The sequence below is a fragment of the Macaca mulatta genome, chromosome 11 (assembly GCF_049350105.2).
Source record: "Macaca mulatta isolate MMU2019108-1 chromosome 11, T2T-MMU8v2.0, whole genome shotgun sequence".
In the NCBI taxonomy this organism is placed as follows: Eukaryota; Metazoa; Chordata; class Mammalia; order Primates; family Cercopithecidae; genus Macaca; species Macaca mulatta.
This window is the reverse complement of record NC_133416.1, coordinates 119,727,817-119,752,451: the sequence shown is the minus strand read 5'-3', so window position 1 is coordinate 119,752,451 and position 24,635 is coordinate 119,727,817. Positions and strand designations below refer to the sequence as shown.

General features: G+C 43.3%; 1 protein-coding gene and 2 long non-coding RNA genes across 11 annotated transcripts in view; 2 read left to right on the top strand and 1 right to left on the bottom strand.

The window, feature by feature from the left end:
* PTPN11 (protein tyrosine phosphatase non-receptor type 11) overlaps window positions 1-24,635 on the bottom strand; it is a 116,441-nt gene that overhangs the window by 22,558 nt on the left and 69,248 nt on the right. For 3 of the 9 annotated variants that reach the window (XR_013400598.1, XR_013400600.1, XR_013400599.1), the window contains exons 10-13: window positions 22,381-22,512; window positions 18,005-18,159; window positions 16,158-16,225; window positions 14,841-15,644 (exon numbers count right to left, since the gene is read on the bottom strand). Coding sequence is in view for 3 of the 9 variants with exons in the window: in XM_077952848.1 (XP_077808974.1) it covers window positions 1,484-1,596; window positions 15,493-15,644; window positions 16,158-16,225; window positions 18,005-18,171; window positions 22,381-22,512 (632 nt within the window). In the remaining 6 variants the exon portion in view is untranslated. 9 annotated transcript variants of the gene reach the window in all.
* LOC144333095 (uncharacterized) lies at window positions 9,687-12,179 on the top strand. The gene is made up of 2 exons (XR_013401452.1): window positions 9,687-10,235; window positions 11,096-12,179. It is a non-coding gene; the product is annotated as an uncharacterized LOC144333095 (long non-coding RNA).
* LOC144333074 (uncharacterized) lies at window positions 19,637-23,114 on the top strand. The gene is made up of 4 exons (XR_013401426.1): window positions 19,637-19,816; window positions 21,148-21,249; window positions 22,136-22,802; window positions 22,966-23,114. It is a non-coding gene; the product is annotated as an uncharacterized LOC144333074 (long non-coding RNA).

Below are 24,635 nucleotides of genomic sequence, written 5' to 3'. Positions count from 1 at the left end.
ACAGGCTGTCTGTCACAGGCATGCCACTGGTACTGAGGGAATCATGACAGCTGATTTGGTCATGCCAACAGGAGGGAAAAGCTTTCCGGCAAGGACTCAGAACCCTGGCATTCCAGTTCCATTGAAAATTATTGCAGAGAGCAATTTAAAATATCAATTTTCCCAGGCAGTCCACTGGGAAAGAAAAGAAAAAAGGCAGAAAGAACTGGCAACTTGAAGGAGAAAATACCTCTGCTGTATAATTTCATTTCAATGTTAAATAGAAAGCAAATGTTAACACAAACCTCATATATGCCACCTAAAACATTTATATAGAATATTAAAATCTGCAGGGGCTTAAAAATCCACATCAGAAGCAAACAGAGAGAAGATTCTTAGGGAAAAATAAAAGGTATATGTTATACTAACAAGTGACTTTTGAATATATAGAAAAATAATAACTTATAATTGCTATTCATATAATCAATTTAACAAATGCTTTCCTACTGTGTTTTAAATAAGGAGTCAGGAAGGTTTTTCTGCGAAGGACCTGAGAGTCAGTATTTTAGGCTCTATGTGCCATACGTCGTCTCTGTCACATATTATTCTTCGGGCTTTGTTTTGTTATTGGGTCTTTGTTTTGTGTTGTTTCATTTTACAACCCTTTAAAATCATTCACAGACTATACTGTAACAGGCCATGGCCCAGATCTGGGCTTGCGAGCTATAGTTTGCTGACCCCTGGTTTAAACATCCAAAGTAGATTTCTGTTGACTAGTGGCAAATGAGTGGATCATGGCTGGGCTGACACATTAGTGGTCAATTTATTTACTTTTATTTTGCAAAGAGCCTTAACACATCATTAAGACATATGACCTTCCTTTGTAACAATCCCCAGCCCATCAAAAGAAAAAGTAGATTCTTCTTGGAGAACCACCACTTGATATACTTAAAATCCCATAGAATCCTAGTTAGCATAGCAATCAGCCTTCAGTTTAGGAATTTTTTTTTTTTTTTTAGACAGAGGTTCACTCTATAGCCCAGGCTGGAGTGCAGTGGCATGATCTCGGCTCACTGCAACATCCGTTTCCTGCGTTCAAGCGATTCTCCTGCGTCGGTCTCCCGAGTAGCTGGGATTACAGACATGTGCCACCATGCCCAGCTAATTTTTGTATTTTTAGTAGAGACAGACTTTCACCATGTTGGCCAGGCTGGTCTCAAACTCCTGGCTTCAAAGTGATCCACCCACCTCGGCCTCCCAAAGCGCTGGGATTACAGGCGTAAGCCACTGTACCTGGCCAGCTTAGGAAAATTAAAACATGGTTGAGATAGCATTAACACAATCCATAAATATCACCAGTCAGAGACACACTAACAGTGAGGCAACAGGAACGTGCACCAGTGAAAGGCATGTGCTACAAACTTGTTTTTTTGTTGTTTTTGTTTTTTAAACCTTTTTAAACCGCCATGACCAGGTAAAAAGAATTTCCTTCAGTACTACTTACTCTGCACAGGGTGGCGTTGGAGTACAAGGCGGGAGGGGGCTCTGATCTCCACTCGTCTGGTCCGCTAGAGAATACTTAATATTTGTATATTCATGCCCTTTCCTCTTGCTTTTCTGAAATTTAGAAGAGTGCACATGTGAGGGACAATGGATATTTTAAGGGGATAAAAAAGCAAAAAAGGTATTTTGCCCAAAAAAAGAAAAAAGAGAGAGGAAGAAAAAAAAATTGATAGACAGGTTGAGAATACTGATACATTGACTAAACTGTTAGGGGATTCACCTTCTCAAGGTAAATATACAGTAGGAGTGAAAAGTACTTTTGAACCACAGACTTTGAAAGCACAGCATCACTCATTAACAATTTACTGTACCGAACCAAATCTCCCTGTTTCTAAGAGGGAATTCACACTTTCTTTGCCACATTAGCATCTAATCATTTCATAGTTCATGTGAAACACATTTCATGGTTTTTCAGGTAAACAGCTGGGAAAAGAACTCCGAAAATAAAATCACCCCAACTAGAAATGGCACACAAGAATGAAAGATGGTAGCACTCTTATCAGAAACAATAACACACTTCATTGTATCGCCCCTCGCCCCTGGAAAAAACTCTGGCACCTTTTTTGTTTGTTTGGAGACAGAGTCTTGCTCTGTTGTTCAGGCTAGAGTGCAGTGGCATGATCTCGGCTCACCGCAACCTCTGCCTCCTCTGGGGTTCAAGCGATTTTCATGCCTCAGCTTCCTGAGTAGCTGGGATTACAGATGCCCACCACCATGCCCGGCTAACTTTTTGTTAAAATTTTAGTAGAGATAGGGCTTTACCATGTTAGACAGGCTGGTCTTGAACTCCTGAGCTCAGATGATCCACCTGCCTCAGCCTCCCAAAGTGCTAGGATTACAGGCATGAACCACCACACCCGACCCACCTTTAAAACTTCATTTTTGGTTCTGATGATACCCTGGGGGGAAAAAGGCAAAGAAAACCGGCAGTCATGCAGTCTCATCTCGGATGTGGAGTGAACTATATTTGGTAGGACATCTAGTTAGATGGTTTATCACCCTTTTCTACTCCTATAGGCACCTGGAAACAGCCAACTCTGGAAATCTAATCCATCAGATGAGCATCATTATCTAATGCTGACTTCACTATAGGATTGCCCTTAGGGTAGCCGTATCAAATACTAATGTATAAGCGTTTAAGCCAGGCCTGGTGGCACAAGCCTATAGTCCCAGCTACTCAGAAGGCTGAGGCAGGAGCATTGCTTGAGCCTAGGAATTGAAGGCTGCAGTAAGCTATGATCGTACCATTTCACTCCAGCCTGGGCAACAGAGCGAGACCCAACTCTAAAAAATAAAAAATAGGGCTGGGCACAGTGGCTTATGCCTGTAATCCCAGCACTTTGGGAGGCCAAAGTAGAAGGATCACTTGAGGTCAAGAGTTCGAGACCAGCCTGGTCAACATGGCAAAACCCTGTCTCTACTAAAAATACAAAAATTAGCTGGGTGTGGTGGCACACACCTGTAATTCCAGCTACTCAGGAGGCTGAGGCATGAGAATCACTTGAACCTGGGAGGCGGAGGTTGCAGTGAGCCAGATCAGGCCACTGCACTGTAGCCTGGGTGACGGAGTGAGACTGTCTCAAAAAATAGAAATAAAAAATAATGTTTTGCCTAATACTATTTGCCTCTGTTAAAGTAGCCAAACCAATTTATTAACTGATAAAGCAGTCAGTAAGAACTTATAGTGCAGGGAAGAAGTTGCAAAACAGACATCCAAAGCAAAAATGTTTTGTTTGGTTTATATACTATTTTGATTTTTTGAACAGCCATTTTCTTAAAACAAAGACTTGCAAATAACCATTTCTGAATAGCAGTCGTAAACGTTTAGCACTGAAAAATCTTTGCTTATATAAGAAACAATCCTTAGAAAGATAAAATATAATTCAAAATTAAATATTAAATGGAAGAATTGGCAAGAACTTTTGTTTGGTTTTGTTGTTGTTGTTGTTTTTGAGATGGTCTCGCTCTGTCACCCAGGCTGGAGTGCAGTGGTGTGATCTGGGCTCACTGTAGCCTCTGCCTCTCAGGTTCAAGCAATTCTTTGCCTCAGCCTCCCAAGTAGCTGGCATTACAGGTGTGCACCACAACACCTGGCTTATTTTTGTATTTTCAGTAGAGATAGGGTTTCATCATGTTGGCCAGGCTGGTCTCAAATTCCTGGCCTCAAGTGATCTGCCTGCCTTGGCCTCCCAAAGTGTTGGGGTTACAGGTGTGAGCCACCACACATGGCCCTTTTTTTTTTTTTTTTTTAAGAGACAGGGTCTCACTCTGTCACCCAGGCTAGAGCACAGTGGTCTAATCATAGCTCACTGCAGCCTCAAACTCCTGGGCTCAAGCAATCCTCCCACCTCAGCCTCCCAATAGCTGGTACTACAGGAACATGCCACATTCAGCCAAATCTTTTTTTTACTTTTTGTGCAGAGGGGGGTCTCATTATGTTGCCCAGACTGGTCTCGAACTCTTGGCCTCAAGTGATATTTCTGCCTCAGCCTCCCAAAGTGCTGGGTTTACAGGCATGAGCCACCATGCCCTGCTAGCAGAGATCATTATTTTAAAACTTACCTGCCAGGCACTGTGACTCGTACGTGTAATCTCAGCACTTTGAGAGGCCAAGGCAGGTGATCACTTGAGGTCAGGAGTTCAAGACAAGCCTGGCCAACATGGTGACACTCCATCTCTACTAAAAATACAAAACTTAGCCGGGTGTGGTGGCGCACACCTGTAGGGGCTGAAGCACCGGAATCACTTGAACCTGGGAGATGGAGATTGCAGTGAACCAAGATACCACTGCACTCCAGCCTGGGTGACAGAGTGAGACTCCCTCTCAAAAAATAATAATAAAATATTTTTTAAAAAATAAATAAAACTTATCCTGAGGTTTAAAAATCTCAACTCACTTTTTAAAATAAAAATTTTAAATCTATAATAAATAGGAACTGAAGAGTAAAACTGCTTTTTTACTCAATTTTTTTAAAAAGTAACTTTTAAAAACACATGACATGAGATCTACCCTCTTAAGAAACTGTTAGATGTGCAGTATTGTTAACTATATACCCACTGCTGTATAGAAGATCCCTGAAGTTTTTTGTCTTATATTACTGAAACTCTATACCCATTTAACAGTTAATCCCTATTTCCCCCCACTACTCAATACTTCCTTGAAAATAAAAATCAGTATTTCTATTAATACATAAAGTGATTACAACAGAATTTTCTAGTGTGGAATAATTCGTATAAATGAAACAGGAATTACTTCAATGACTCAAAGGAATCCAAGGAAAAGCATTAAAATGTTGGAACTTGGGCCAGGCATGGTGGCTCATGCCTGTAATCCTAGCACTTTGGGAAGCCGAAGTGGGCGGATCATGAGGTCAGGAGATCGAGACCATCTGGGCTAATACGGTGAAACCCCATCTGTACTGAAAATACACAAAATTAGCCGGGCGCATGGTGGCACGCGCCTGTAGTCCCAGCTACTCGGAGGCTGAGGCAGAAGAATCCCTTGAACCTGGAAGACAGAGCTTGCAGTGAGCTGAGATTACGCCACAGCACTCCAGCCTGTGCAACAGAGCAAGACTCTGTCTCAAAAAAAAAACAAGAAAAAAAAAATGTTGGAACTTTTTAGCTTCTGTAGAAGACCAAGAAATAAAACTGACTCACAAATCAGATGGGCTCGTCTTAGTACTGTGACAGCACAGGCTGTGTGATAGATCAAGAGAAATTCTCAGGGAATAGGGATTGTTTTGTTTTGATTTGTGTTTGTGGAGTAGAGGGTAATGTGTTTCTGAGGCCTAGAAAATCATTTGAAATTGATCTATCTCCACCCAAATTCAATGTCACAGCACAGTAACCAAGCCTTCTGCAATGTTCATAATAAATCCTATGGCCTTGCCAACTGACACACAACCAAGATTGAGAGAAGGGATCAATCACAAGACTCCGAAATCATCTGGTATTAAGTATCTTTCCATGTGAAGTAACTGATTACACTCATAAACCTTAAATTACAAAAAATCAAAGGCCAAGAGCAGGAAGAGAGGGTAAAATGAAAACACTTGCCTTGGTTACAGAGCAGCCTAGACTACTTGTCCAGTGCACTCTGGGTTCACATTTGAAGACTACAAACACCACGATTCCTTCCACTATCCAATCATGAAATCTTGCTGGTTTTACTTCGCTCTGTGCTCACTGTCAGTCCCACCCACTCTGACCAAACCATGACGGATTCTCACGTGCAGCGCTGCAGCAGCTCCTCCCTGGCCCCTGCAGCTGCTCAAGCCTGGAGCCCACCCATTCTTCACCCTCAAGCCAGAGTCCTCTTTCAAAATGAGGGTCTCTTTTTTTTTTTTGAGACGAAGTCTCACTCTGTCACCCAGGCTGGAATGCATTGGCACAATCTTGGCTCACCGCAGTCTCTGCCTCCTGGGTTCAAGTGATTCTCATGCCTCAGCCTCTCAAGTAGCTGGGACCACAGGCATGAGCCACCATGCCCAGCTAATTTTTGTAATTTTGGTAGAGACAGGGTTTCACCATGTTGCCCAGGCTAGTCTCAAACTCTTGGTCTCAAGCGATCCACCCACTTCAGCCTCCCAAAATGCTGGGATTACAGGTGTGAGTCACCACACCTGGCCTAAAATGAGGATCTTTTTATGCCATTCTCTTGCTTCAGACTCCTCAATGACTTCCATTTCCCTCCAAATAAAGTCTAAAATCTGTAATATGCCTATAAGCCCCACCTCTCCCTCCAAACAAAAAATCTGGTCTCAGCTTACTTTTCTAATCCCCCCATCACACTCCACATTGTACCCCAACTCCTTCTATTCCAACCATGCTGGATTTATTTCCATTTCAGGAACACGACTACTTAAATATTGCCAGTGCCTGGCACAGTACAACCTACTTTAATTAATGCAGGAATGAATGAACAAGTATGAAAAAAACAAGGAAATGAAGGGAGCTGTGTGAAGAAACAATAGGGCACAGGGGGGCACAGTCTCATGTTAATTCAAATTTTACATCTGGTAAAACTTCAGTTCCATGAGGCAACAACCATGGCTATCTTCTTCACTGTTACCACCTCAGCATCTAATCAATGTCTGCAACAGAAAAGGCACTCAAATACTTCTCAAAGGAATGACAGACACCAAACAAAAAGAAAGTGTTTAATAAAATACGAGCAGCTGAATATCAAGTGCCACACAAGGCCAGTTTAAATCTTGCTCATTTAATGTTGCAACAACTGAAATTCAGCCTGTGCAACCCCATTTCTATTCCAGCTCTGCTAGCATGGAATTTTTTTTTTTTTTTTTTTTTTTTTTTGAGAGAGAGTCTCGCTCTGTCGCCCAGGCTGGAGTGCAGTGGCACAATCTCAGCTCACTGCAACCTCTGCCTCCCAGGTTCAAGTGATTCTCATGCCTCAGCCTCCACAGTATCTGGGATTACAGGTATATGCCACCACGCCTGGCGAATTTTTGTAATTTTGTAGAGACGGATTTTTACCATGTTGGCCAGGCTGGTCTCAAACTCCTGACCTCAGGTGATCTGCCCGCCTCAGCCTCCCAAAATGCCAGGATTATAGGCCTGACCCATTACAGAATTTTTAAAATAATTTCCGTCCTTCAGTATGATTCACTCAGAGAGAACACTGTTCCGATCTCTGCATGCTGAAGTGTAGAGATGCTCCCTGTGTGGTGTGTATTTCATTCAAAGAAGAAGTGCCTAGTTGGCAAATACAGTTCTCACAGGGGTATAGTTAGTAATTCTGAAACTACTTTACACCTATACCAGGGTTGAACAAATGAGTAGATAGGTTGGTGATAATGAGACTGGGGTTTTTCCCTGTTAGAGAAAGAAGTCACAAATAAGCAAAAGGAAGGCAAGAATGAGCCCTGCAGCAATGGATTAGAGTCTGAGACATCAGTATGAACTCATGTTTAGCTTAATATATATACAGATGGCCAGATACAGAAAACAATGATAGATAGATGTGAATCCATGGATTCATATACAGCCATACGTTTTCTAGCTCTATCTGCTGAGAGGGCCTAGAAGCAGCAATGAGCATACCCAACACCCAGACTAGTTTCTAAACCCCAGAGTCTAAAGTAAAAGGAACCAGGGCTCCATAGAAATGGATGATTCTAGGGCTGTGGCAGGGAACAACAGAAGAGGAGCCTGGAACATCTTTTGTAATGCCAAAGTAGAGAAGCACTCAGAAACAAGAGGGTGGGGACATGTCAAAAGACACAGGAGCCAATCTGAAGAACCTCCCAGTGACCAAAGCTGTAACAATTTGAGCAAGAAAAATAGATTATAACCCAAGGTATAAAATAAATATACATGCATCTCTATCAATATAAATAATGGAAAAAAACAAATGGAGAGAAGGAACAAATCTTTCTTACAAAGGGACTCTAAATAAGTTATGTAGAAACCAGTCATTCCAGTTTCAATTAAGCTCCAAGAGATGGAGCTTTATTTCCTTCCTCTTGAGTATGGTCTGAACTAAACAACTTTCTTCCAAAGAATTGAACAGGGAAAGGGGAAAAGAGTATAGGCAGTCCCCAACTTCATGATGGTTTGCCTTATGGTTTTTTTTTTTACTTTATGATGGTGCAAAAGCAATACAACCCTTCTGTTTTTCATTCTGAGTACAGTACTCAACATATTACATGAGATACACAACACTTTATTATAAAATAGGCTTTACATGTAGGCTAATGTGTCCTGAGTACATTTAAGGCAGGCTAGGCTAAGCTGTGATGTTTAGTAGGTTAGGTGCATTAAATGTATTTTTGACTTATGATATTTTCAATTTATGATGCGCTTATCAGGCTGTAATCCCATCATAAGTTAAGGAGGATTTGTAATTATACAGTGAGAAAAATCTGGCAGATACTAACTAAACCAACAGACAAGTTCAACATCACCAGGCCATGTTGATAACATTTACCTCCAAGTGATGAGAACACTTAACAATATACCTCTGTGGTATTCTTCCCAAAACTCCATTACTCAAGTCTAATCATGAGAAAACATAAGATTAACACAAGTTGAGGGATATCCTACAAGATATGTGACCAGTACTCTTAAAAATCGTCAAGGTCGCCGGGCATGGTGGCTCACACCTGTAATCCCAGCACTTTGGGAAGCCAAGGCGGGCAGATCACAAGGTCAGGAGATCGAGACCATCCTGACTAACATGGTGAGACCCCCGCCTCTACTAAAAATACAAAAAATTAGCCAGACGTGGTGGCGGGTGCCTGTAGTCCCAGCTACTCGGGAGGCTGAGGCAGGAGAACCTCGTGAACCCAGGAGGCAGGGCTTGTAGTGAGCTGAGATCATGTCACTGCACTCCAGCCTAGGCAACAGAATGAGACTCCATCTCAAAAAAAAAAAAAAAGAAATCATCAAGGTCATGAAAAACAAGGAAAGCCTAAGAAGCTGTCATAGATTGGAGAAGACTACAGAGACAAGTGTGACCAAACTCAATGTGTGATCGTGAATTGGATCCTGGAATGGAAAAAGGATATTCACTGGAAAACTGGCAAAATCCAATTAAACTCTAGAGTTTAGTTAATAGCAATGTATTGATGTTAATGCTTTAGTTTTGATAAATGTATCATGGTTAGGTAAAATGTTAACTTCAGGGGAAACTGGATGAAATGTATAAGGAACTCACTCTACTATACAGATATGTATAACGCTCCTCGACTTTATGGGGATACATCCCAATAAACTCATCGTAAGTTGAAAATATCACTAGTCAAAAATGCATTTAAGGTATCTAACCTACCAAACACCACAGCTTAGCCTAGCCTACTTTAAACGTGCTCAGAACACTTACATTAGCCCATAGGTTGGCAATATCATCTCACAATACCTATTTTAAAATAAAGTGTTGAATGAAAAGTGAAAAACAGAATGGTTATATTGCTCTCAAACCATCATAAAATCAAAAATCATAAGTCGAACCATCTTAAGTCAGGGACTGTCTGTACACATGTGTGAGGTTTTACAGAGAGGGAACTCAAACAGAGCAGTAATTGATCAGCTAATTGGCAATTCAAAGAACGTTGCAGCAGTACAAACAAGTAGATCCAGTGCCCAGATCTTGGTTTCAAACTACTACTCTTCACTAAAAGGAATCAGGTTCCTTTGAAAAACGGCTGGGAAAGGAGAAGATGAGCCTAGACCATCTTCTAAAGTCTAAAGAAGTGCTTGAAAATGGAAACGGATCAAAAGGACAGAGTACCCAATCTGAAAAGGTTCCCACTAGCCAAATTCAAGTCAATTCAAGCAATAACAACAAAAATAGTAGTAAGGTGCCCATTCTGATAGACATGAATAAATAAATAAGGGAGAAAGAAAAGCCCTTCCTTATGGTAAGCTTGCAACTAAAAACAGAAAAGGGAATGATGAACCTAAAAAGTTCTAGAAGAAAGCATATTGGGAAAGCACCATGACAGTGGTCGTGGCAATGGTTTTTAGGATTTGATACCAAAAGCACAGGGAACAAAAGTAAAAATAAATAAGTGGAACAACATCAACATCCAAGTTAAAGTGCAGTGGCACCATCTTCGCTCACTGCAACCTCCGCCTCCCGGGTTCAAGAGATCCTCCTGCCTCAGCCTCCCAAGTAGCTGGGATCACAGGCGTGTGCCACCACACCCAGCTAATTTTTTAGGCTTTTGGTAGAGATGGGGTTTCACCATGTTGGCCAGGCTGGTCTCGAACTCCTGACCTCAAGTGATTCGCCCTCCTCCGCCTCCCAAAGTGCTGGGATTACGGGCGCGAGCCACCACGTCCAGCAGGAATATTATTTTTAAAAAGAAGAAAATCCTGTCATTTGCAAGAACATGGATGACATTATGCTAAGTGAAATAAACCATCACTTCCTGATCTCATTTGTATGTGGAATCTAAACCAGTCAAACTCATAAAAACTGAGATTAAAGCAGTGATTACTAGGGGTTAGGGGTGGGGAAAACAAGGAGACTTTGGTCAAAGGGTACAAACTTGAAGTTACATAAGATGAATACATTTTGGAGATCTAATGTACAGCATGGTGATTATAGTTAATAATAATGTAATGTCGCTGGGCATGGTGGCTCATGCCTGTAATCTCAGCACTTTGGGAAGCCGAGGTCGGTGGATCACCTGAGATCAGGAGTTCAAGACCAGCCTGGCTAGCATGGTGAAACCCCGTCTCTACTAAAAATACAATAATCAGCCAGGCATGGTGGCACGTGCCTGCAGTCCCAGCTACTTGGGAGGCTTAGGTGGGAGAAGCACCTGAACCCAGGAGGCAAAGGTTCTAGTGTGCCAAGATCATGCCACTGCACTACAGCCGGGGTGACAAAGGGAGACTCCATCTTAAAAAAAAAAAAAAATGTACATTTAAAATTTACTAAGAGTGGCTGGGTGCAGTGGCTCACACCTGTAATCTCAGCACTTTGGAAAGCCAAGGCAGGCAGATCATTTGAGGTCAGGAGTTCGAGACCAGCCTGGCCAACGGGGTGAAACCCCATCTCTACTAAAAATACAAAAACTAGCCGGGTGTGATGGCGGGCGCCTGTAATCCCAGCTACTGGGGAGGCTGATGCAGGAGAATCGCTTGAACCTGGGAGGTGGAGGTTGTAATGAGCCAAGATTGTGGTACTGCACTCCAGACTGGGTGACAGAGCAAGACTCCATCTCAAAAAAAAAAAAAAGTCACTGAGATGTTGGCTGCATTATTTAACTCAATTTTGAAAATCACTTCACAAAGTATACATATATCAAAATATCATGGTATATACTTTATATACAATTTTTCTTTGCCACTTATACTTTTAAAAGCTGGGGGAAAGGCAATAGTGGAAACAGAAAATTGCTACTTGGCAAATACCACGGTAATAATTTTTTAGGCAAGAATTTAATCAATGAATATAAAATTAGTAGGCAAAAAGTATTATGAGAAATAGGTAATTTACACAGTCTCTAGTATCTACCAACAAGATATTAACTTAAAAGGGAAAAATAATAACTTTATGGTCAAGAGATTAACTTAAAAGGGAAAAATACTTTTTTTGCTTAAAAAAATGTAGCAAAAATACTACTTTTTGCTACATTTTTTGCTATGCCTGTAGTCCCAGCTACATTTTGCTCAAGTAACTTTATGGTGGACAAATTTGACAGACACCACCTTATTCAAGTGATCAAAGTTAACACCACTAGTAATGAATCAGATCAACAGTGTGTACCTGATGTGATGTACCAAGAAGACTACAATAACATTTCTGTGACAGTCCTGCCAAAAATGCATGACTAGAATATAGTCAAGAGAAAACACTGGACAAAACCAAATCGAGAGGCATTCTACTAAATAGCTGGCCTAAACTCTTCAAAAACATCCAGGTCATGAAAAATAAGAATGACTGAGAAACTGTTCCAGATTAAAGAGACTAAACTGGCCAGGTGTGGTGGCTCACACCTGGGTAATCCCCCTTTGGGAGGCCAAGACGGGAGGGTCACTTGAGCCCAGGAGTTCAAGGTCAACCGGGGCAACACGGTGAAGCTCTATCTCTACAAAAAATACAAAACTTAGCCAGGCATGATGGTGCATGCCTGTGGTGCCAGCTACTCAAGAGGCTGAGGTGGGAGGATCCCCTGAGCCCAAGGAGGTCAAGGCTGCCGTGAGCCATAGTCTCAACACTGCACTCCAACCTGGGCAACAAAGTGAGACCCTGTCTCAAAAAAGAGAAAAAAGATACATTATAACCAAATGCACTGTGTGACCCTGAACTCATAAAAGATACTAGCAGGACAAACTGGCAAAATTTGAGGATGGTCTGTAGGTTAGATGATAGTATTATATCAGTGTTTGTTTTCTGATTTTGATCACTGTATCAAATAATTGTGACATTGGTTATGTAAGAGAAAGGCCTTATTTTTAGAAAATATACACATTTTAGAATGTGTAGGCTTAGATTATTTATTTTTTAAAATGAAATGATATTTAGAGACAAAGCGGTATAAACGTTTGTAAGCAACAAACATTTTACCTTTTACAATTCACACTTTTAATTTTAAACAGACAGAATAAATGAATGATAAAGTTAAGTATGCTAAAAAGTTAAGTCAGGAAAGTTAGGTAAAGAAAATTCCACAGACTACTTTTGCAAATTTGAGGGGTTTTTTTTTTTCCACTACTGTAATTGGAAGTTAACAAAAAAGTCTACGTCCAAGGAACTGGCAGAGCGTGAGAACTGTTTATAAAAACTTGAGAATTTTCTCAATCTTGCTTCGTTTGCACTTTCCCCTGGATTCCCACATCTGATTTTATATTCTTCCTTCCTTGTGCTGTTTCTTCTCTTCCTTCCCCACAGTTCTTTACCCATCATTACTTTTTTTCACTGATCCTTTTTTAGCAAATTCTTTCACTCCCAAAGGTCATGAACACTTCATAATTTTAGAAGTGACTGTATTTTAGAATAACCAATTATCCTGAATGAGTTTTTGTTCTTTTGCTTCATTTATAAATCAGTTGGGTTTAATGTTGTGTCTGTCATTTAAACTTTCTACTAAATTAAGTACTTCTTACTTTACCACAATCAGCCAGGCAGCCAGTTCCCAGATAAATTCAAACCACACAATGCAGAAAACTATACATTGCAGGATTTCATTTTTAAAAATAAATAATCGGCCGGGCGCGGTGGCTCAAGCCTGTAATCCCAGCACTTTGGGAGGCCGAGACGGGCGGATCATGAGGTCAGGAGATCGAGACCATCCTGGCTAACCCGGTGAAACCCCGTCTCTACTAAAAAATACAAAAATCTAGCCGGGCGAGGTGGCGGGCGCCTGTAGTCCCAGCTACTCGGGAGGCTGAGGCAGGAGAATGGCGTAAACCCGGGAGGCGGAGCTTGCAGTGAGCTGAGATCCGGCCACTGCACTCCAGCCTGGGCGACAGAGCAAGACTCCGTCTCAAAAAAAAAAAATAAATAAATAAAAATAAAATAAAAATAAAAATAAATAATCGAAGCCTACATATTTTTAAAACCCAGAGGTCACTAGCTCAGTGGCTCACACTTGTAATCCCAACACTTTGGAAACCCAAAGTGGGAGGGTTGTTTGAGCCCAGGAATTCAAGACTAGCCTGGGCAACGCAGTAAGACCTTGTCTCTACAAAATAAAGATAAAAAAATTAGCCGGGCATGGTGCCACAAACTTGTAGTCCTAACTACTCAGAGAGGCTAAGGCAGGAGCACTGGTTGAGCCTAGGAGTTCAAGACCAGCCTGGGCAACATGGCGAAACCGTGACACTACAAAAAATGCAAAAATTAGCTGGGTGTGGTGGCACATGCCTGTAGTACCAGCTACTTGGGAGGCTGAGGTGGGAGGATCGCTTAACCCTGGGAGACTGAGGCTGCAGTGAGCCATGATTGCACCACTGCACTCCAGCCTGGTCAACAGAGAGAGACCTCTCTCATTTAAAAAAAAAAAAAAGACATTCCTGAACATGCTCCAAATTGTAGTAACTATGCTACATTTGCTTTGTATTTACTAGGAAATCCTTCTCTTTGGGCAACTTTTTGCCTAACTATTCTTGGGCCAAATTAAGTATAATGGAAGACATATATAAAATAACTTATAGTAACCATCTAAATATTTCATATCACTTAATACAAATTCAGATTTAAAGCACTGAAGTTGGCCAGGTGCAGTAGCTCACGCCTGTAATCCCAGCACTTTGGGAGGCCGAGGCGGGTGGATCACGAGGTCAGGAGATCAAGACCATCCTGGCTAATACGGTAAAACCCCATCTCTACTATAAATACAAAAAATTAGCCGGGTGCGGTGGTGGGTGCCTGTAGTCCCAGCTACTCGGGAGGCTGAGGCAGGAGAATGGTGTGAACCTGGGAGGCAGAGTTTGCAGTGAGCCGAGATCGTGCCACTGCACTCCAGCCTGGGCAACAGAGCAAGACTCCGTCTCAAAAAATAATAACAATAATAAATAAAAATTTTTAAAAAATAAAGCACTGAAGTTCAAATTTTGACCTTAATTTCTATACATACAGTTTCTGAAGATGTCTATGTATAATAAAACAATTCCGTATGTCTGTGTGGACTGAAAACCTACTAAACTAATTAGCAGTTACCTTACTTTGGCCCACCAAACTTTGATAAAGTGGCTGCTATTCTGCTAGTCTAGAAATCTTTCAAATATTGGTGGCAGGTCCCATTCTGAAAAGAGCTCAGCATTTGGAGAAGCTGAGTTCTCTGGAAGGCAATGAGCAGAGTAATGCAGGCAATCGTCACTGATGTTTAGACACTACCCCATCTGCAGCATGGCAATGGGGTTGAGGGGTGGGGGAGAGAAGCACAGCCCCCAAAAGAGCAGTTCTCCTCATTTCCTTCATCTCAGCATATTCCTAATTAACTCAGCTTTGTGCCTGTTATGAATAGCTTCAGATGGAAAGGCTCCAATTCCACATTCCTCTTCATTATGCACAGCTTATTAAAATTGAAATTTCACTGTTTCCAACTCGACCAAATTAGTGGTTCAAACTGCTGTGCGCTATTAAGAGTGAGGCATTCGTTTTAAAGGATGGAATCAGGATAAACATGGCCTGGATCAAGGCTGGAACAGGCTAGAAACTTCAAGGCTTTGAGTTTTATGCTTGCCACGTGAGCCTGGGAACATCAGACCTTTCTGCATGGCAGTTCTTCAATCTGGCAGGCCAGGCTGATAGGATGGTGCCCTTCCCTAAGCTCCTCTGCAGTGAAAAATCAGAGCTGAGAAGTAGAGAATAATTAACAGTTTCCAGAAGCCCTTTTAGTTGGGAGTTTGTTTCCCATTCCCAAATCAAACAGTTGTCTATCAGAGCCTCTCCTCCTGCTCAAAAGGAGAGCGTATCCAAGAGGCCTAGAAAGAGAATGCGAATCTGCATGCCAGCCCTCAGGCTGGTACCTGCTCTTCTTCAATCCTGCGCTGTAGTGTTTCAATATAATGCTGGACCGCCATATAGATAAATCGGTACTGTGCTTCTGTCTGGACCATCCCTGACCTCTGAGACCGCACCATCTGGATGGTTTTGGGAACGTCAATGTCGCAGTCAACACCTACGAAGGAAACATCAAGAAGAATAAAGAGAAACTGCAGAACCAGGATGAAGTTGTTTACACACAACTTTTAGTGGACTCACAGACAATGCTGATTTAGTCTTTGTTGTTTTAATTGAGCATGTTGCAATGGCTACAGTGTTGAACTTCTGACCAATACCAAAGATCCCAGAAGACTACATAAATAATAAAGTGGCAGAGGTCAGGATTCCCTCACTTTCCAACAAATCACCCCATACTGTAAACAAGGTTCAGGTGGCTGGATAGAGACCACCACTGTGTATGCAACAAAAGGCCACGGCAGTGGGTTCAGCAGCTCCTAGACTTCATTTTATGCCAAAAGCTCAAATAGTGTCACTTCTGTTCTCAAGCAGACACACTGAAGTCTTCAGCCCAGATTTTTGTGAAAAATTTTTCCCATTCAACCTCTCTTCCCTAGGCTGTTTTCACGAGCACTTTCCTTCCATAAACTAAAAACAGAAACTGTCACTTCTTGCCCGCCAGATGACCCACCTTTCTCTCTGATGATGTCAATAAGAATATCAATCACAATGAATGTCCCTGTCCGGCCAATTCCAGCACTGCGGGCAGAAGGACAAAAAGCAGGGACAACAGAATCATTCATGGGGGTTTCAGACTCAAAACCAAGCCATTAGTATTAACAGAAACAATGTCTACTCTTGGGAGCTATTTATAAAATTGTCTCTTTATGTTTGAAAATATGTTGGCAAAAAGCACAGGGCTTTGAAGTCAGCCCAAACCTGCTCTTGGAGTTCAGCTTCTCCAGTACAACGTGCCTGAGTTAAGTCCCTTAACCTCTCTGACCCTCAGTTTCCGCATCTGTGAAATGGGGACAACAGCACATACCATACAGAGTGCTGGTTGGACAGAATGAAACAGGAATCGTATACAAAAAAATACATCAAAATTACTGAAAGAGGGCCAGGCACAGTGGTTCTCGCCTATAATCCCAGCACTTTGGGAGGCCGAAGCAAGATGATCACTTAAGACCAGGAGTTCCAGACCAGCCTGGTCAACATAGCAATACCTCGTCTCTACTAAAAACACAAAAATTAGCCAGGCATGTTGTCATGCACCTGTAATCCCAGCTACTCAGGAGGCTGAGACATGAGAATTGCTTGAACCTAGAAAGCAGAGGTTGCAGTGAGCTGAGATCGCACCACTGCACTCCAGCCTGGGTGACAGAGTGAGACTCTGTCTCAAAAAATAATAATAATAAAGTTACTGAAATAGAAGAAATAAATAATTTTAAAAATTAAAAACAAAAAACATTGTGCTCAGAGGCTGGCTCAATAAATGGTAGCTTCTTTAACAACTGGACAAATAAAAAAGTTTCACATATATCTACCTGCCCAAGAAATGAATGAGATTTAGGAGACCCAATGTTCCCCAGTATAATCATGAAGCCCAGACTGGAGAATCAGCAGCCCACAGACTCATTACAAAGGTCACAGCACAGCTTCCTTCAAAGGCGTTGGTAGAAAGCAGCTGGAAGCTTGTGAGGCAAACAAATATAGTGTTGGGGAAGAAATATATTTATGGTAGAAGAGAACAGAATGGGCCAGGTGTGGTGGCTCACACTTACAATCCCAGCACTTTGGGAGGACAAGGCAGGTGGGTCACTTGAGGTCAAGCATTCGAGACCAGTCTGGCCAACATGACAAAACCTTGTCTCTATCAAAATACAAAAATTAGCCAGGCGTGGTGTCAGACACCTGTAATCTCAGCTACTTGGGAGACTGAGGCAGAAGAATGGCCTGAACCCAGGAGGCGGAAGTTGCAGTGAGCGAAGATGGTGCCACTGCACTCCAGCCTGGGCAATAGAGCAAGACTCCATCTCAAAAACGAAAAAAAAGAGAGAGAGGACAGAACCACAGGGAGGTGAATCATAGAAGAAAAGAAGACAAAAGGGAACCAAGCAAAAATGACTTAAGGGATCCTCAAGAATCAGGTCTATTTCCACTACATCCCCATCACCTCAATACCTACAAAGCAGTCAACAGCTACAAAGCAAACATTACAAAGAATAAGGAGAAACTGCAGAGCGAGGATGAAGTTGTTTAATGCACAACTTCTAGTGGACTCAGAGAGCATGCTGACTTAGTCTTTGCTGTTTTAACTGAGCATGTTACAATGGCCATGGCCAATGGCAGTGCTGTAGGGTCTAGAAGAAATATGCCTTGGGATCAAAATGTCCCCTAATGCAGTTGCTCTATGCCTCAAACAGATATTAAATTCTTTCTACAGTTAAAAAGCTAGGGGTAGATAGGTAAAAGCAAGCCTTGGGCACTAAGAGACAGGGACAGGCTGTGGCCTAGAAGGGCAGCAGGAGCTGTCACCTGCAGTGCACCACGACCGGCCCTGCATCCATGATGCTCTCCTGCTTATGGTGCACCTCCTCCAGGAAGTCCAGCACGCCCCCGGGGTCGCTGGGCACTCCGTGGTCCGGCCAGGTCCGAAAGTGGTATTGCCAGACCGTTCTCTCCGTATTCCCCTGGAGTAGAGCCAAGAAAAACCAGAAAAGAATTAAATAAATCAAGAGGTTGAGGAATCACCCAGTTCCGAGCTTTCCTAAATCCAATGTGAGCCAATGGAGAAGAAAAGAATCTCCCCAGGTTCCACTGAGAGGTCCTCTTCATGAGGCTCCCAGAACTAGTCTCCTTTTCGGCAATCCTGCAGGCAACTCTTTGCCTCTGTCATATGAACCAAGAGGTATGGTATGGCAATTTGTTCTTTCAGGTAACTACACCCTGAATCATCTCTCTGAATTACCAGCAACAGGTAACATCCCCGTTCCTCTGCATCCCTGTGGCACTCAGCTCTGGAGGCAACTGAGACCTCAAGGGACCCAGGTCTCTCCTCCCAGCAGAAGAGGAAGCAGATGAGGAAACAGGCATTCACTTAAGACATTCATTCCTCTTTGTTTTTTTGATACCCAACCTTCCCCACCATATAAACACAGACTTCTATTGTAGTATTGTTCTTTTTTCTTTTCCCCTCCAAGACAGAGTCTCGCTCTGTCGCCCAGGCTGGAGTGCAGAGGCGTGATCTTGGCTCACTGCAACCTCTGCCTCCCGGGTTCAAGCGATTCTCCTGACTCAGCCTCCCAAGTAGCTGGGATTACAGGCACGCACCACCATGCCCAGCTAATTTTTGTATTTTTAGTAGAGATGGGGTTTTGCCATGTTGGCCAGGCTGGTTTCAAACTCCTGACCTCAGGTGATCTGCCTGGTACAGGCGTGAGCCACCCAGCCTGGTCAGTATTTTTCTATTTTAAACTTGTATTTAATGCAAAGCAGATAAGAACACAGGCTTTGCTATCAGATAACTAGATTTAGGCTCCAATTCCAGGCACTCACACTCACATGGCCCTTGGGTATCTCTAAATCTCAATTTCTTCATTTGCAAAGTGGGAATAATAATCTCTCTCTCTCATAATGCAATTGTAAGGACTCGACAAGCTCGCTGAAACACTCAGTCTCTGCCCAGCAAATAGGAAGAGACTCAGCACATTACGGCTATTTTGAGGATAATGATAATTTATAAAGATCAACAATGGCACCAAGACTACAGAAGACCAAAAAGTATCACGTTTCTTGCTACATCTTCTTCCTATATAAGTGGAGACAATATAAGCTAAGTGACTTTTTTTTTTGAGACAGTCTCACTCTGTCATCCAAGCTGGTGTGCAGTGGCTTGATCTCAGCTCACAGGAACCTCCACCTCCTGGGTTCAAGCAATTCTTGTGCCTCAGACTCGACTCCTGAGTAGCTGGGACTACAGGCGTGTGCCACCATATCCAGCTAATTTTTAGTATTTTTAGTAGAGACAGGGTTTCGCCATGTTGGCCAGGCTGGTCTTGTACTTCTGACCTCAAGTAATCCACTGGCCTCGGCCTCCCAAATGGCAGGGATTATAGGTGTGAGCCACTTTGCCCAGCCTTAAGTGACATTTTCAAAAGGGATTTAAAAAGATACTTTTCTCTTTTTTCTTCTTCTCTTCTTTTTTTTTTATTTATTTTTAAGAGACAGGGTCTCGCTCTGTTGCCAAGGCTGGAGTGTAGTGGCATAATCACAGCTCACTGCAGCCCTGAACTCCTAAGCTAATGCAATCCTCTTGCCTCAGCCTCCCAAAGTACTGGGATTACAGGCGTGAGCCACCGTGCCCAGCCCTCTCTCCCATTTCTACTTGACAGCTACATTGTTCCAGTTCCTCTCACTATCTCTACCATAGATTCAACCTCCATCCCTCCCCATCATCAGAATGACTGGACCCTCTCTGACATCAGAAATCTAAACATCCACCCTGGGCCACAACCACACTGGCTTCCAGATCCTTCTGGTCCCCTTGTCACTTCAAGTAGCCTCCAGACCACTGACCCCTCCCTCCACTTTGCCAACTGCATCCTCCTGCCCCCGTCCCCCTCATCCAGCCAGGAGTCCCCATGCTCTGGGGACAGTCTCTGTCTACCATGTGCCTCCACTCCTTGACCTCCTCTCCATCCACTGCACCTGTGCAAAGCCCCGGGCCTGGATGAACCATGTACTTTCTGTTTTGTGCCCTAGAAGCCAAGTGTCCTTCGAGAAAAACCAGGCGATGGGTATCAGTATATTTTCATGTTCATCACCTCAACTGGGCACTTGGCACAGCACAGACATTTCTGGACTTCTTGCCCTGCTACACAATTACGATTTCATCTTTTCTCCCTTTCTTCAAATATTCTCTCTCTTCTTATTCCCTCTGACTGTCTGTTGATGGCCTTGCCTCAAGCTTCCAAGAGGATGGGGAAAGTAATCACTCTCAGTTCACCTACCAGCATCTGTGGCCACCTTCTCCTTCTGCCCTCCTGTTGCCACAGAAAAAAATGTCCCTCTATTGAGCAAAACTGATCCATCCACGACGCTCTGCATCCCACCTCCCCTCCGCATCCCACCTCCACCCTTGCCTCCCTGACCGCTCCACTTCAATGTGTCCAAGGCATCTCAAACTTTGTGTGTCCACAAAGAAGTCCTTGATCCTCTCAGCTTCCTCAGGTCCACTGCCAACCCCCCGCCAACCCTTCTCAAGCTAGAAAACTGCCAGTCACCCTGCACACCACCCTCGCCCTTGGTACACTCCTCCACTGAACCCCTGCACGTCTGCCTCCAGTCAGCTCTACTGGGTCCTCTTCTTTCGGGCACCCTGGCCACTAGCCTAGTTCAAGCCCTATTATTTTTTACTCTGACAACTGCAGTACCTCCAAATTGGTCCTAATCCCTAGAACAACTCCTGCCCCCTCCAGTCTCTACAGGGTGGAAGGGACTCTCTTAAAAGCTTAAATCCAACTCTGGCTGCTTACTACACTTAGGACAAACCTCCACAACCTCCTTTGCTGACTCAAACACATTGTTCCCTATGCCTTAAGAAACCTCCCTTCCCTTGGCCAGATGCGCTAGCTCACGCCTGTAATCCCAGCACCTTGGGAGGCTGCATGTGGCAGCAGGATCACTTAAGTCCAGGAGTTCAAGACCACCCTGGGCAACATAATGAGACACCTGTCTCTATAAAAAAGTTAACAATTGGGTGGGCATGGTGGCACACGCCTGTAGTCCCAAGCTACATGGGAGGCTGAGGCGAGAGGATCACCTGAGCTTAGGAGGTTGAGGCTGCAGTGAGCCGTGAACGCACCAGTGCACTCCAGTCTGGGTGACAGAACAAAATTCCGTTTCAAAAAAAACAAACAAAAGTCCCTTGCCCTTCTTCCCCCTCCAAATGAACCCTAAACTCCTGCATTTTTTCTTTGTAGCCCTGATTACGGTTTATAATGATATATTTATATGTGCGATTACTGGGCTGGTAGATTACTGGCCAGTACAGCATACACTTGGGAGTGCAGGGATTCCATCTGTTTTGTTTCCCAGCTCTATCTTCAGCAAGCAGCATGGTGCCAGGAACCAAGAGGTCATTGAACAAATATCTCTGAATGAATAGATGAATGTCCACATGACTGTTCAGATGCCCAGCTGAACATATCCAGAAGAAAACAAATCACTGCCCACATCAGACCTCCTTCCAGCTTTTGTGGTGTCTGCTACAGCACCACTGTCCACTCAGACTCAGACTTCTACAATGTGTCTTGAATCCCTCTTCCTCATCCAAAAGCCAAACAATCCCCATGCCCTGCAGACTTCACCCCCCAGCACCTCTCACATCTACTGCTTCTCTCCCAGTTTATTCTGGCATTTTATATAATATTCCATTCCAAAGGAAGGAACAAAAAAGAACAACTGCGGAAGTCTGTGGATACTTGGAGAGGAGGCCATCAACCTATGCCCCTGCAGAGGACTCCTAACAGGCCTTGCAGCCACTCAGGTCACCCTATCCCAATCTCCCACCCAGGGCTAGTCTCGAACTCCTGGGCTCAAGCGATCCACCCGCCTCAGCCTCCCAAAGTGCTGGGATTACAGGCGTGAGCCACGGCGCCTGGCCAGTTATTTGTTTTTAAATCATCCATCTCCCTAGGCTTGATGAGTGCAGGAACACCAACTGCCTTGTTCACAATGTACCAGTACTGCCTAAACTGTACCTGGCACATAGAAGGAACCCAATAAATGGCTACTGAATCAATGAGTGAGCGAATGCATGCATGTATGCAAACATGAGTAACGGCAAGACCCTGAATTCCTACGCACCATCAATAATTCCCAAAGTCTCTAGAATACGACAATATACTTACTTGTCCAACCTTTGAAAGTTTAAGTTCTCTTAGCGTATAGTCATGAGCAGCACTTTCTTTGACATTCCTAACACGCATGACGCCATATTCTTTTAGAGCATACTCATCAGGCCAGTATTTGACACATTTACTCTGGAAGGGATCAGAAAAAAAGAAAGTTAATTCTGAGAACTCTGAAATAAAAGCCTAAACCAGCAACAAACAAATGTTCAAGTCTTGCTTAATAACCACCAACATGGAAAATGGCCGGTTTAGCATCTGTCAGGTTTTCAAGGAAAAGGAAAGAAGAGTTCAAATAAGAAAAGCAGGCGTTCACAGGACCAGGCAGCAGTGGGAGGATAAAGGCGGCTGGTGCAGTTACCTGATGCAAGCACATGTCAAAGCAGAGTCAATGTTTGTTTATCTGTAAAGAATCAGGCCAGGTGCAGTGGGTCATGCCTGTAATCCTACCACTTTGGGTGGCTGAGGTGGGCAGATCACTTAAGACCAGGGGTTCGAGACCAGCCTGGCCAACATGGTGAAACCCCATCTCTACTAAAAATACAAAAATTAGCCAGGCATGGTAGCAGGCACCTGTAATCCCAGCTACTTGGGAGGCTGAGGCAGGAGAATTATTTGAACCTGGGAGGCGGAGGTTGCAGTGAGCTGAGATCATGCCACTGCACTTCGGCCTGGGTGACAGAGAGAGGTTCTGTCTCAAAAAAAAAAAAAAAAAAAAAAAAAAGGAAGAGTTCAAACAAGAAAAGCAGGTGCTGGGAGAACCAGGCAGAAGTGGGAGGAGAAAGGCGGCTCGTGCAGTTGTCTGATCCAAGCACATGTCAAAGGAGAGTCAATGCTTGCTTATTTATCGCTAAAGAATCAAAGATGCAGAGAGAAGGACTAACCAATGTGAGAGTGCTGGCTAGCAACCACTGAGGTCTGAATTCTAAGATCTGCCAGTCACTCCATAGGGAAGGCAAGCACAGATTCTGGAGGAGTCTAGGCTGCCCAACAAGCCAGACTGTCTGCTTCATTTCCGCACCAGTGTAGGAGGACTCTGTGCCTTATCTAACCCAAGTGTGAATAACTCTATCACAGAAAGGCAGCCCATGGGGTTTTGAACCAGCTGCTTTTTCTATATCCAGACCCATCTGATACCTCCTCTACACGTCACTTTCCCTTAACTGGGTGCCTGGGAATGCCAAGTCTGCAGTAGCTGCTGGCTTCAAGAGCAGGCGGATTGAAAAATATGGCACCAGGAAAACCATTCTTGCTGCCAAAAAGGAAGCTACTTCACTCAGTGAGATGAGTTTGTATCTATTTGGTGATATGTTCTGGGCAGAGAATGCTTCTGTGTTCTGTTGTTTTCTGGGCAGTCATCCACACCACTCACTTTCCAAAACCACCAAGACACAAATATCAGCAAGAGAAATTTACCTTGTATCTTAGGAAGACAGAGAAATTTACAGACATAAAACTGGAAATAAGAGAGCAGCTACAGACATCAACAGTCAGAGTCAATGATTAATTGAAAGAAAAAAAGAAAACATGGTAGGAGGAACGTTCAATAAAAGGATGTGGTCTTGGTCAGGCGCAGTGGCTCACACCTGTAATCCCAGCACTATGGGAAGCCGAGTGGATCACTCGAGGCCAGGAGTTCCAGACCAGCCTGGCCAACATGGTGAAACTCTGTCTCTACTAAAATTACAAAAATTAGCCAGGTGTAGTGGCACAGCCTGTAATTCCAGCTACTCAGGAGGCTGAGGCAGGAGAATCGCTTGAATCCAGGAGGTGGAGACTGCAGTGATCCAAGATCGTGCCACTGCATTGCAGCCTGAGTGACAGAGTAAGACACAGTCTCAAAACAAAAAAAAAAAAAAAGAAGGATGTGGTCTTTTATTTATTACGATTCTCAATTCAGCTTTCCCTCCAGTATTTTGTAGATTCAAATACCTCAGACAAATTTGATGCAAATTTTAGTTTCCCCAAATAAACACTCCTAATATTAATTGTACTCTATGCTGTCACTGGCCAATCAAGGCTGAGGACTGCTCCCAGTCATTACACGGAACTCACCAGGGAATATAAAATTAAATCATGACCCTGAAAAGAACGTTTTAGCTAACTTTAAACATCAGCAAACTGCTGCAGCCCTCCCCCTAGTTTCTAAACTCTTGTGGAAACCTTGGCAAATAAATTCTAAAATGTGAGAACTAATACATTGTCTTTTAAAATAGAGCCCAGGAATCAAACACAGTCCACAGTCTGGTTTGTCT